The sequence below is a fragment of the Cherax quadricarinatus genome, chromosome 81 (genome assembly GCF_038502225.1).
Source record: "Cherax quadricarinatus isolate ZL_2023a chromosome 81, ASM3850222v1, whole genome shotgun sequence".
In the NCBI taxonomy this organism is placed as follows: domain Eukaryota; kingdom Metazoa; phylum Arthropoda; class Malacostraca; order Decapoda; family Parastacidae; genus Cherax; species Cherax quadricarinatus.
Window position 1 is genome coordinate 10,606,430 of NC_091372.1, and position 14,592 is coordinate 10,621,021.

Sequence of the window (14,592 nt, forward strand, 5' to 3'; positions counted from 1 at the left end):
CAGACGGGGCTTGAACTCGCGGTTAGCGAGTCTAAAACTCCAGACCCGATGTGTTAGCCACTGGGCCAGCTAACAACAATACAAAACAGTTTTTATGGTTATGTAATCTTTTATTGATGTAAAGATACATAATACACTACAGTACTGTAGTTAAACTTCATATTTCAGGACCAAATTTAGCTTCTAAATGCAAAGGATTAAAAAATTATATTATACTGAAGTGAATTGTGCAGAAAGATAACTAAAAGTTAAGAAATTACTTTTTGAAATTGGTGAATTGTCAGTTGGCTGATATCACTGAGGAGACCTCGAGCTTTGTAAAGGACTCTCATATCATTGAAAAGTTGAAGTAACAGTTGCACAATACATTGTTGGTATGAGAAAAGTTTTTGTGTTAGAGGTAAGCAATGTTCACTTTAAGAAACATACTCTGAGACCTGGCTGCAGGGATGATGGAGTGAGTGTTAGTGAAAGTGTTTCTTCCTTTTTTGGGGGGGGCCACCCTGCCTCAGTGGGAAATCAAATCAAATCAAAGTTTATTCTCTAGAAGGATTACAATGCAGGGTTTACAGATTTTGGTTATTGTGTGATTTACATGTAGTAAAATACTAATTACAGAGGGGGCCACTAGGACACCTAGCATGGCTAGGCATTTCGGGCAAACTTAGATTAATTCTTAACCCTAAATTATAACAAATTGTGGAGTAAGTTGACTAAATACTAAGTGACTAAATACTAAGTGACAAATACTAGTTTGTGAGTTTAGCAATGTTTTGGCACAATACATAGTTTCTATTAAATGGTCAATGTAATAGTGTATTTATATATTTTAAACATTCAGATAATTGTAATATCAGTGTTGAAAGATGAAAATTTTATCTATTTGTGCATTTTGCATCTGTATTTTGTCTTTTCATATTGAGTGTTTAAGTATTAATAAAATGTAAGTGGATTTTTTTTCATGTAAAAACAACGTATTACCACTATTGTAATGTTAAGACTACAAGTTTGAGTAATATGTACACAGGATGTTCCTGTGAAATATACAAAAACCTGAGGTGTCTGTGTCTTTTGTTTACTGTTTATCTGTGGTTTTTGTATTTCCCTTACCTGCGATATAGGAGGAGGGAGGTGGCACAAAGAAAGGACTAACTGGGGTAAGTTACTCCCATGGCTCATTATTCACCTTCTAGATCTGTGCAGACTATCTTGTGCGCATCCCATGCATGATGCTCCAGGGGCTGTGAACGCTATGGTGTCTAAATCACAAAGCACAGGACACATTAAAGTTTCATCATTTTTTCAGGGCCATGTTTTGTTTAATTGAGTACCTAGTTCAAATTCAGTTTTTTTATTTCTTTTATGCAGTTACAGATAATGTAGTTTACACGTACAGGTGAGCCTTGACTTACAGTGGGGTTATGCTCCAATGAAGCCATATACTAAGTCAAAAATATTGTAAGTCAAATATGATATGCTAAATAAGTAAATAAAGAACTACTGTCACTGAATAAGCAAATACAGCCTCTCTTCACTTAGCGATGTACTTGTTTACCGACGACTCACACTTACGATGGGCTCTCTGACTAGTATGCATACCTAAATGATGTATATTAGAGCTGATTTCCTCTATTCTTTTTATTAGAATATACAGTACACTACTGTATAAACATTTAAAAATACAGTGGTACCTCAAGTTTCGAACAGCTCCCAACTCAAACAATTATGTAAGTGTATTTTTGTAAGTGCTTTTGTAAGTGTATTTTTGGGGGTCTGAAACGGACTAATCTAAGTTACATTATTCCTTATGGGAACAAATTCGTTCGGTATCGGCACTCGAACAGCCTTCTGGAACGAATTAAGTTCATAACTCGAGGTACCACTGTATACTAAAAATGTTATAAATGGTGCAAGGGTGACATAAAGCAGTATCAAAGATGGTTGACATAAACCCTCTACCATTATAGTATGCTCCTCGTTTAGTGACGAATTCATTTACCAATGCAGTATTAGGAACGGTACTCCATCGTTAAGTGAGGAGAGGCTGTATACAAATAATTACTGTAACTAATTAATTACCAGTATTGAAAAGAAAAAAATGTGTACCTGCTGCCTTCATGCTGATAGTTATCTTAAGCTTCATTGCCACAGTAATTGCTTTTGCACCGTCATAAAGTCTAAATATCGTAAGTTGAACTATTGTAAGTCAAAGAGCACCTGTAATATATTGTTAGGCACGAAAGAAAGCCAGTATTTGCTTTTAAATTTCTGTATACTATACTTCATAATATGGAACATCAGTTTAGTATACCATGGTAATGAAATAATTGCGAACAAGCAATACAACGTGCAAAACAATCACAGTGGGGGAGTTGAATGATAGCTCTAGGCCTTTCATGTTGCAATCAACATATCTTCAGGAGCTTGCAATGCTGCAGAAATGAGTAGGAAGTCCGGTAGATTCATCAAGGAAACGAGTAACTAGGTCGAGTCATTCCCTTGAACGAATTTACCTGGATTTCATACTCATTTCTGAAACTTTGCAAGCTCCTGAAGATGTGTTGATAGCAACACAAAAGGCCTAGAGCTCTCAGTTAACTCTCCCTGTGTTTTTTTAGCTTACCATGGTAACATGAGTGCCTTATTAAGTAGCATGCATGTGCCTGTAAAAATGTTAAAACATTTTTATAAATATTGCCATCACAATTTTTTTTTTAGTAATATCAGAGATATTTACATGGCATGATCACTGAGCTCAAGACTGATTTACTTTGTGTATAAACATTACAGATGGTAAAGTAACACACTCTGAAGGCATGACCATTATCTCATTACTCTGCCTCTCCAGTGGTATTACGTACATCGCCTCCAGTGGTATTACATCACATGATACAGCTACACAAATTATCATACATAGTAACATATGTGTAAATTACCTAGGATAATCCATAATGTTTTGCCTCGACAGTAGGCTTCTTGAGTTGAATACAGAGAAGGCAACAAGCAGTTGAGTTGTAAAGATGGTGTAATCAGTCCATTACCCTAGAAGACAGTTTTAAGGTGGTCAGTACCTGGTCGGTACCTGACCAGCCGGGCTGTGGCTCGTACATTGGATTGGGTGCAGCCAGCAGTAACAGCCTGGTTGATCAGGCTCTGATCCACCATGAGGCCTGGTCACAGACCAGGCTGCGGGGGCGTTGACCCCCGGAACTCTCTCCAGGTAAACTCCAGTCCCTCAGCCTGGAGAAGAGTTCTGTTCTATAGTTGGGAACATTGTACCAGACTATGGAACAGAACTCTTCTCCAGCCTGAGGGACTGGCTACCTCAGAACTACATTATCAAGGGTGATGGACTGATTACATCTTTTTACATCTCTACTGTTTCTACTGCCTCCTCTGTTTGAAGAACTGTTTAGGTGAAACATTTTGGAATAAAGATACCCGGAGAGGGTTTAGGGGGTCATCGCCACCCGGCTCGATCTGAGACCAGGCCTCGTGGTGGATCAGGATCTGATCAACCAGGCTGTTACTGTTGCACATGTATCTTACCTATCAACTTGAGTATCTGTATTGATGCACTGCTTCATTACACAGCAAACTTCTGCAGTTGAATACAGTCAAATATAAAACCAGAGATAGTAGAAATAAATATGAGGCAATCAATTCAAATTCAAATTTTTATTTCTATTTATGCTGTACAAAGATAATGTAGATTACATGTAATAAAGCATTGTTAGACACAAAGATAATGTAGATTACATGTAATAAAGCATTGTTAGACACAAAAGAAAGCCACTAGTATGCAATTTATTTTGGGCAAACTAATTATAACACTAAACCCTTTCAGGGTCCAAGGCCAAAATCGGAAGGAGTGCCCCAGTGTCCAAGAAATTTTGAAAAAAAAAAAAAATTATTTTTTCTTACAGAATTAAAGAGTATATTTTTGTGAAGGTAATAAAATAAAAAAAAAATCTGCTCAGTACTTACCGAGATACAGTGCCGAGAAGTTGACCCAAAATGACCGGGTAGTGGCAACATCGACGATTTCCACATACGCGCATTACTTTATTTTACGTTTTTTATAGTTTTTTCTTTTCTTTTCTAATTTTTTTCTTTTCCTACTAACATTTGGGGCCTGAGAGACCAATACTGTATATAATGTATATATATAAACTCACTGTATTGAACACAATAGCTGCACTAAAGTTATCATAATATTGTTTACCACTTTTGTTTATTACAATAAACATGCACAAATCTTGTATAATACTAATGTTCTATCATATATTTACATATGTACAATCACTGGACATGTTTTTAGAACTGCTGCAGCTTGTGGAACTCCTTGAAACAAGGCACCATACACAGAGGTACCTTACATTCCTCGCACATAAACCGAGTGTCTTTGCGTCTTTGTTGCCGTCGTTTTGTTTGTGCACAGACAACACAACTCTTCTGAGCAAATTTCTTCTTAGTTGCAGGAAGCTGTATTATGAAGTGATCACCTTCCCTCCTCAAACGCCTGGGTATATCCTGAGGAGTTCGAGGACGGTTTTGTATAGCAGGTGTTGTTACCTGGTATTTCATTATAAGTTGTCCGACAACAGACAAACAAAATTCACTATACGGTGGTCTGTTGCCAGTCTTCACTTGGTACATATTATATGCATTGAGCATTGAAATGTCCATGAGATGGAAGAAAAGTCTCATATACCACTTGTAACACTTATGAACACAATCAACAAAGCCAATCTACATATCACATTTGTCAACCAAGCGCATGTTTTGTGTATAATCAATCACTGTCACTGGTTTTTGAATATGTTCATTAGTCATTCTATCAACTTTGCCGCTGTCTTGCATTTCGTTACGGTGAATGGTTGTCAACAATGTGACATCTCGTTTGTCATGCCACCGTAATGCCATGATATTCATTGGCAATAAACACCTACACCTCATCACCACGAGTGCCTGCGTTGAACCTGGGCATATGTTTACGATTAGAATGCACTGTGCCACACACATCTGTCTTGTTCACTGGCAAGAAATCACTGAGTAAAGAGCTTGTGTACCAGTTATCAGTATATAATGTATGCCCCTTACCAAGATAAGGTGCCATCATGCTTCTCACTACGTCACCTGAGATACCCAATAACATTTTGGTATCTCTCAATGTTTTACTTCCCGTGTATACAACAATATCCAATACCAGGCCACTGTCACAGTCACAGAGTACAAACAGTTTTATACCAAAACGTTTCCTCTTGCTCGGTATGTAATGTTTGAATAACAGTCTACCTTTGAACAAAATCAAAGATTTGCCAAGTACAAGATTCTTGAATGGATAAAAGTACATGTTGAACTTTTCTTTCAGATACATAAAAACATATTTAATCTTGTATAACCTGTCACTTCTGTCAGGCCTGGTTTTGTCTGAGAAGTGCAACATATGTAACAGTAAGATAAACCTGTTCACTGGGATGATTTCACTGAAGACCGGGGTAGAAATTAGCCGATCTGTGGACCAGTATGCTTTTATATTATGCTTATAGACGTGAGGCATAAGCATTATTGTTGCAAAAAGCAAATACATTTCTGCAACAGTCGTCTCTTTCCACCGGTGTAGTCTTGACTGTGGTGATATCATCGTATTTGCCATGGTGTACTCAAAATACTTGTTACTTTCCCTGACAATAGTTTCTATCAAGGGCTGGTCAAAGAATGGTTCAAAAAATTCCAGTTCATTGGCAGTGGTTCCAAGGGGACAAGTAGGTAGAATTTCACTTTGAGAATCATCAAAGTGGTGGGGCTTGGGAACAAAATTGGGATTTTGCTGCCAATCCCAGATACGGTTTACTGGTGGATACTGGACATCATAGGCTGGTTGTGCTGGTAGTTGTGGTTGTGGTGGGCTGGTGGCTGACACTCCGCTTTGTCCTTGAACTGAGGAGTCAGCAGCGTGGGTCCCAGCCTGGGCTGGTGAGTCACGCATGGCCGTGGCACTACCATCACCACTACCACCTACTGATGCCTGTGGTCTATCCATGCCAAGTGTAGCCACATCATCCTCACTTTCACTGTCTATTCCTGGTGTAGGGCCACGGGATGTACTCTGGGATGTACTCCGTCCCCTGGGCACTGCATAGGGAACACTACCCGAGCGCATGCGGTGGCGTATATACCGACGCTTCACTGGTGAACATGTTTCCTCACTATCACTACTCGAATGATCGTCAAGAACAATAAAATCACAATCCACGTCACTATCATCATCATCATTACTGAAGTCAGAGGCCTGGCCACGCGAAAATAATAGTTTTCTCTTGCGATGAGGTACAACTGACCGTGACTGAGGAGTGCCTACACCAGAGGTAGAAGGGTGAGGATCGTCAGGGTTTTCTGCACTATTATCGATATCCTGGTCATTCCTTTCAGTCACTAACTGATCAAAGCCAAAGAATTCGTCTTCATTTCCACTTCCATCAGAGTCAGAACTATCAGATAGGAAGAGGAGAGTCCCAATTTTCCTTGGAGTGAGAGCTGACTTGCGATGAGGCATGGTGAACAAAGGTAACTGAGCCGGCATTCCCACAATGCTATGCGGGCGCCTAGAATTTTTGTATACAGCGCACACACACCACGCAGACCCGTTCTCTCACATGTAGGCCTACCAGCGTTTTTGCGCTAAATTTGACGCCGCTAGAATTTTGGCGTAGATCTATGGTTTGGACCCAGAATGTAAAGCCGTAGATCTACGGCATGGACCCTGAAAGGGTTAAAGACTAATTAAGAATTAGGCATCAAAATTATGCCTCAGTAGAAGGCATCTCCTACCAAGGCTGAGGGACTATTCACCCCAAAATTACTTCTACTGTCTCCTGTTTTGTTTTTGTCTGTATTCAACTGAAGAAGCCAGATGTGTAGGTTAAACACATGATAAAAGATACCTAAGTGATGCTTATGTGTCTTGTTCAATTGTATTTTCCTGTCAAGGTGTACACTTAATATTTTATTCCTTATCCTGTCTTCGAATATGTCAATTATTTACACTCATGTTCAATTGAATATTTTTTCTTTATTCCCCAAAATTCCTTTCATCAATTTCATTGCCACTTTTTGCTTGCAAATTGGAAATACCATCCAACAGACACTTTATATCTTCTGCTTTGTTTTCATGCATTTTGTATACATATTTTTCAATGTAGCCTTATAAAGCTCCTCTATATACAGTAGTGCAGATTTTTGTAAATGCAGTTGAAAAAGTACATTAAAATTTGAAAATTGAAAGTTGAATAATGCATGTAAGGTCTTAATAGTGTGTGTCATTCAGTTTTTGGTACTTTTTCAATTGCATTTACAAAAATTTGCATTACATACATAGAATGGGTTTATCAGAGAGCTTACTGCATACTAGTTGAAAATTATCTATTTATAATTGGTAGTTATTCTTTATTCTCATAAAAACAGCTTGCTTTAATTATGTGTGTATTGTCTTGGAGTATATGTTCACTGTCACGATGTAAATGTATGCTGTCTGGTTATACATGTATACTGTCTACCTTGGTATACATAAATGTATACTGTCTGCCTTGGTATACATGTGTACTGTCTTGGTATACATGTATACTATCTTGGTGTACATGTGTACTGTTGGTGTATAGATATCCTATTGGTATGTAGGTATTTTTTTGTGTGTACATATATATACTGTCATCATGAGCTTTACAGACAGTGCATATGCAAATGTGTATTGTAATCATATGCCTTTTTTTTTTTTTTTTCAAAATACTTTCCTCTCACAATTATGCGCATCAGAATAAAACGGAAAGAATTCTGCATTTGTCTTGGGTTGTGCGACTAACCATGCTATCGCCATGGGATTTTAAGTTGAAATTCTTTGGAATTATATAAAGAGTTCATGCTTGCTTCTAGGCACAGTATTGACTTCTAAATTCGCATCACTCGAAGGGTCTTGTGTACAGTTAGGCCTCGATTAGTGGAAGTTCAGTAAGTGAGAATTTCAGTTTAGTGCGAAATTAATTAATGCTAGTCCCCCTTCCCCCCAAAAAAAAAAATGTGTGCAAAACTGATGTATTTCGTATAGTATGAATTGGTATATGTACTAATCTGAAAACTTCACTGGATTCATTATTTGCACAAATTGAGACCTAACTGTATATAAGTAAGATTTCTAATAAAGCTCCTATATATAGAGCAATTTTCTGGTGAATTTGATTTGAAAAACTTCATCCAGAATTGAATAGCACATACTGTGACGACCTTTCCACGAGCTATTCAATTTAGGATGAACTTTTTCTGTCACATTCACAAAAAATCACACAGTATTGAGGAACTTCAAAAAAGAGCTTGTGCTCCACATTTTATCTCACTTGTTAAGGTTTCTATTTAAAACATTCAATCATTTTATGCATGTTAGATATAAGATGTGATTTTAAAATCTTGCACTATTAATTTATAATGTGAATTTTTTATATATAATTGAAAATTGAAGTAAAATAATTGTAATTGAATTAATAAGTCTGTGTACACACACACACACACACACACACACACACACACACACACACACACACACACACACACACACACACACACACACACACACACACACACACACTCACACACACACACACACACACACACACACACACACACACACACACACACACACACACACACACACACACACACACACACACACACACACACACACACACACACACACACACACACACACACACACACACACACACACACACACACACACACACACACACACACAAGATGTTCAGAGATGGGACACAGAAACAAGGGGTTACAATTGGAAGCTTAAGACTCAGATGAGTCAAAGAGATGTTAGGAAGTATTTCTTCAGTCTTAGAGGTGTCAGGAGTAGAATAGTCTGGAAAGTGACATAGTGGAGGGAGGAACCATACATAGTTTTAAGATGAAGTATGATTAGCTCATGGAGCAGGGAGAGAGAGGACCTAGTAGCGATCAGTGAAGAGGCTGGGTGAGGAGCTATGTCTCGACCCCTGCAACCACAAATAGGTGAGCACATGCACGCACATATACACACATGCATTCACTTACCTCTTACCTTTGTAATTATAAATAGCACAGGTATTTATAGTACACATAGATGTCATTATTACACAACATACAGATGATCCTTGACTTACCATGGGGTTACGTTCCGACAAACCTAACTTAAGTTGAAAATATCACAAATAAATAGCACAGGTATTTATAGTACACATAGATGTCATTATTACACAACATACAGATGATCCTTGACTTACCATGGGGTTACGTTCCGACAAACCTAACTTAAGTTGAAAATATCACAAGTCGAATATGAATGATATGCTAAATAAGTAAATAACTACTGTACTGTCACCGAATAAGTAAATAAACAAATAATTACTATAACTAATTAAATACCATTATTGAAAAGTAAATAAATGAATACAAATAATGGACTTCCTGCCTTCATGATGAGCATTTGTCTCAGGTTTCATCTCCAAAATACACCTACCATCCGACTTATGACCTGCTCGACTTACGACTGCTCGACTTACGATCGTGTTTTTTATGCCAAATTTCTGGGAAATAAACAACTATTTGTGTTGTACACAGTGTTTATCCTAAACCTTACAGTATAAAATACAGTACTAACAACATAAAAAGTCAAGTAAAACATGAAATACCAAAATAAAACAATAAAATAAAGGCATTACAAAAATGTGATGTTGATATTCAGTAGTAAAGTTTGACTTATGACCATTTCGACTTACGACCGGTTTCTCGGAACCGAACTCGGTTGTAAGTCGGATGGTAGGTGTAATTGCACCATTGTATAGTCGAAATATTGTAAGTCAAGAATCACCTGTACTTACATTTTAGAGTGACATCATTGCTAGTTTCTAGGTCTCTAGTGTGACTTCGTCTTGCTCTTGTAGTCACACAATATTCTAGTAATTTATATGTACAACATCGCTAGTAAAATCTTAATTTGATAAACTGTTAATGGAATTATTTCAGTTAAATCTGAATAATGTTAAAAAATAGTAAAAAACACAAACTTATGTTGTCTGCTACTCTAAATGCAATTTACTGATATTCGTTATTAAACATTGAATATAAAGAGTTAAAAGTACTATTATTAAAGAAGATATTATTTGCTATTTTCTGTAAGTCTGTTATGTCGAGGATATTGATTCTCCTTATTGTAAAGTTATTTAAGAAAATGAGTCTGTCAGTAATTTGTTTTAAACAATAGCTAAAAAAAATAGCTAAAAAGAAAAATGCAACAATTAACCCTTAAATGGTCCAAATGTATATATACGTTTTTTCAACATTTGAAAGTATGTAAAAAAATATAGATCATCTTTTTTTTTTCATTTAAAAATGTGTAAAAAACTTTTATCTACATTTGTTTTTTTGTTATGTTCAAAAATATGTAAAAAAATGTAGATCTACTTTTGGAGCACTATGGATTTGAACGTCGATCTGTTTGGACCGTTTAAGGGTTAATCAGTACATTTTTGTTTTCAAGTCTTGAGTTTGGCTTCGTTTTACCAGGATTGACAACAGTTTGATGGCACATAGTATATGCACTAACTTTGTTTACCAAACGGACAGGATTTGGTGAAGGATTTGAAGAGTGAACTTAGCGGCAAGTTTGAAGACGGGATCATTGCTCTGATGACACCGCTGCCAATCTACCTTGCCCAGGAAATCAACAATGCCATCGCAGGGATTGGCACGAATGAGAGAACACTGGTGGAAATTCTCTGCACTAGGGATAATGCTTCTCTCATGTGAGTCTTGCATCTCATGAAGGTTTCAGTAGAATTTTTTTTTTTACTAGACCCTTGCTTAGGCATTTTAGTCGCCTCTTACAACACGCATGAGTTACAAGTGATGTCTCGTTGCCAAAACATTAATTTTCACCTCCAGTTTTTAAATCTTTTTTTTGTTTAGGGAGATCAAGAATGCCTACTACCATCGCTACCATAAGAAATTAGAGAATGACCTTGGAGGAGACACTTCTGGAGACTTCCGTCGTCTCCTAATTTCCATGTGTGCCTGCAGCAGGGATGAACATAACCATGATCCAGCACTAGCTAACAACCTTGCCCAACAACTCTATCATGCAGGTCAGTCAAGCTCCAAATCCTCACTACCGTGTACATAAATGTAGATAAATTCAAATTCAAATTCAGAATTTATTTCCACATAATAATAATAATACGTAATAATAACAATAATAATAATAGTTTATTTCAGCATACAATGTTTGTACAAAGGAGAACGACATTTGGGTGTACATGCCAAAAGTCCCTGTATATACCGAGCATTTTGGGCAAACTTTACATTAACTTAAGATTAATAAAGCAGTAACAATAAAGTGTACATTTAGGAGTTTACAATAAATACAAGAGAATTAATTATTCTGTTAGTTTATGCTATATGGCTTTAACACTTGATAATGCATGTAGAAACCCCATGGTTATACAGAACATTTCAAACAAGCGTAAGCCTAACTTAAGACTACAAGTGCCTGCATGCTGAAGGAGGGATGGAGATATGTTGCAGTTTTTGAACTGTAATATTATCACTCATTCCATCACTCTCTTGCCAGAGTCATGCCAATACGTACTACAGTTTAAAAACTGCAACATGTCTGTGTATTATTATTATCATTTTTATTTATTATATTAGCATTATTATTTTTTTTCAACAAGTCGGCTGTCTCCCACCGAGGCAGGGTGACCCAAAAAGAAAGAAAATCTCCAAAAAGAAAATACTTTCATCATCATTCAACACTTTCACTTCACTCATACATAATCACTGTTTTTGCAGAGGTGCCCAGAACACAACAGTTTAGAAGCATATACGTATAAAGATATACAGCATATCCCTCCAAACTGCCAATATCCCAACCCCTCCTTTAAAGTGCAGGCATTGTACTTCCCATTTCCAGTACTCAAGTCTGGCTATATAAAAATAACCAGTTTCCCTGAATCCCTTCACTGAATATTACCCTGCTCACACTCCAACAACTCGTCAAGTCCCAAATACCATTCGTCTCCATTCACTCCTAACACGCTCACGCATGCTTGCTGGAAGTCCAAGCCCCTCGCCCACAAAACCTCCATTACCCCCTCCCTCCAACCTTTTCCAGGACAACCTCTACCCCTCCTTCCTTCCTCTACAGATTTATACGCTCTCCATGTCATTCTACTTTGATCCATTCTAAGTAACCAAACCACCTCAACAACCCCTCTTCAACCCTCTGATTAATACTTTTATTAACTCCATATCTCTTCCTAATTTCCACACTCCGAATTCTCTGCATAGTATTTACACCACACATTGCCCTTTGACAGGACATGTCCACCACCTCCAACCGCCTCCTCGCTGCAGCATTTACAACCCAAGCTTCACACCCATATAAGAGTGTTGGTACTACTATACTTTCATACATTCCCTTCTTTGCCTCCATAGATAATGTTTTTTGTCTCCACATATACCTCAATGTACCACTCACCTTTTTTCCTTTATCAATTCTATGGTTAACCTCATCTTTCATAAATCCATCTGCTGACACGTCAACTCCCAAATATCTGAAAACATTCACTTCTTCCATACTCCCCCTCTCCAATTTGATATCCAATTTTTCTTTATCTAAATCATTTGATACTCTCATCACCTTACCCATTTCTATGTTCTCTTTCAACTTTCTACCTTTACACACTCTCTCAAACTTGTCCACTAACCTTTGCAATTTTTCTTTAGAATCTCCCATAAGCACAGTATCATCAGCAAGAAGTAACTGTGTCAATTCCCATTTTGTATTTGATTCCCTATAATTTAATCCCACCCCTTTCCCCAACACCCTAGCATTTACTTCGTTTACAACCCCATCTATAAATATATTAAACAACCAAGTTGACATTACACATCCCTGTCTAAGACCTACTTTTACCGGGAAGTATTCTCCCTCTCTTCTACACACCCTAACCTGAGCCTCACTATCCTCATAAAAACTCTTTACAGCACTTAGTAACTTCCTACCTATTCCATATACACTTGCAACATCTGCCACATTGCTCCTCTATCCACTCTGTCATATGCCTTTTCTAAATCCATAAATGCAATGAAAACTTCTGTACCTTTATCTAAATACTATTATTATCATTATTTGTTTTTTCAACAAACTGGCCTAATCCCACCAAGGCAGGGTGACCCAAAAAGAAAAATGAAAGTTTCTCATTTTAAATTTAGTAATGCGTACAGGAAGAAGGGGTTACTAGCCTCTTAAGCCCAGTATTTTAGTCGCCTTTTACAACATAAAATAATTTCTTACGTTCTTATTGTTGTAACTCTTTTAGGTGAAGGGAAGATGGGCACTGATGAGGCAGAATTCAACCGCATCTTGTCTTCATACTCCTACCCTTTACTGCGCTGTGTGTTTGAGGAATACTCTAAGATCAGCAAGAAGAGTTTTGGTGATGCTATAAATGCTGAGTTGTCTGGAGATTTGAAGCTTGGCATGCAGGCAATCTGTTAGTATTCTCATTATAAGTAACATACCTGTGGCCAGTTGAAAGGATATTTCTGTCCTTGTAGCCATGTTGACAGCCTCTTATAACTTGCAGCCATTGCTTGTTATGAGTTCAATCTTATAATTATTCATGTATTGTACATAATTATACATTGTATTTCTTAATAATTTTAACATTGCTTTCTGCCTTAAAATTATTACTCATTACTCAGTAAGTAAAACTAATCTCCTGCTATAGACACGTCCATCCTGAACCGTCCTGAGTACTTTGCCAAGGAGCTGCGTGCTGCAATGGCAGGTCTGGGCACCAATGATCGTGCTCTGATTCGCCTGGTGGTGTCTCGCTGTGAAATAGACATGGGCAATATCAAACAAGAATACCATAAACTGTACAAGAAACCTCTAGATCAGGACATCAAGGTTGGTCAAACAGTTTTACATACCTTATTATTATATAATGTTAGAGTAAAAGACTTCAGAGTGAAAGGGTAATTTTTTCAATGTATCAGTGGTCCTTGATTTATGATGGAGTCATGTTCCGACAAACCCATTGTAAGTCAAATATAAATGTGAGATGCTAATAAATTTTTTTTTTTTTTTCAACAAGTCGGCCGTCTCCCACCGAGGCAGGGTGACCCAAAAAAGAAAGAAAATCCCCAAAAAGAAAATACTTTCATCATCATTCAACACTTTCACCTCACTCACACATTATCACTGTTTTTGCAGAGGTGCTCAGAATACAACAGTTTAGAAGCATATACGTATAAAGATACACAACATATCCCTCCAAACTGCCAATATCCCAAACCCCTCCTTTAAAGTGCAGGCATTGTACTTCCCATTTCCAGGACTCAAGTCCGACTATATGAAAATAACCGGTTTCCCTGAATCCCTTCACTAAATATTACCTTGCTTACACTCCAACAGATCGTCAGGTCCCAAGTATCATTCGTCTCCATTCACTCCTATCTAACACGCTCATGCACGCTTGCTGGAAG

The 14,592-nt window shown here is 37.4% G+C and overlaps 1 protein-coding gene across 11 annotated transcripts in view; it reads left to right on the forward strand.

The window, feature by feature from the left end:
- Positions 1-14,592, forward strand: part of LOC128699823 (annexin B9) — a 66,779-nt gene that overhangs the window by 42,116 nt on the left and 10,071 nt on the right. For 9 of the 11 annotated variants that reach the window (XM_053792590.2, XM_053792586.2, XM_053792591.2 and 6 more), the window contains 5 exons: positions 1,122-1,157; positions 10,666-10,844; positions 11,008-11,183; positions 13,422-13,595; positions 13,833-14,014. In XM_053792590.2, the coding sequence (XP_053648565.2) occupies positions 1,122-1,157; positions 10,666-10,844; positions 11,008-11,183; positions 13,422-13,595; positions 13,833-14,014 (747 nt within the window). The remainder of the gene's footprint in view (positions 1-1,121; positions 1,158-10,665; positions 10,845-11,007; positions 11,184-13,421; positions 13,596-13,832; positions 14,015-14,592) is intronic. The other 2 variants (XM_053792589.2, XM_053792585.2) reach the window with 1 other exon arrangement.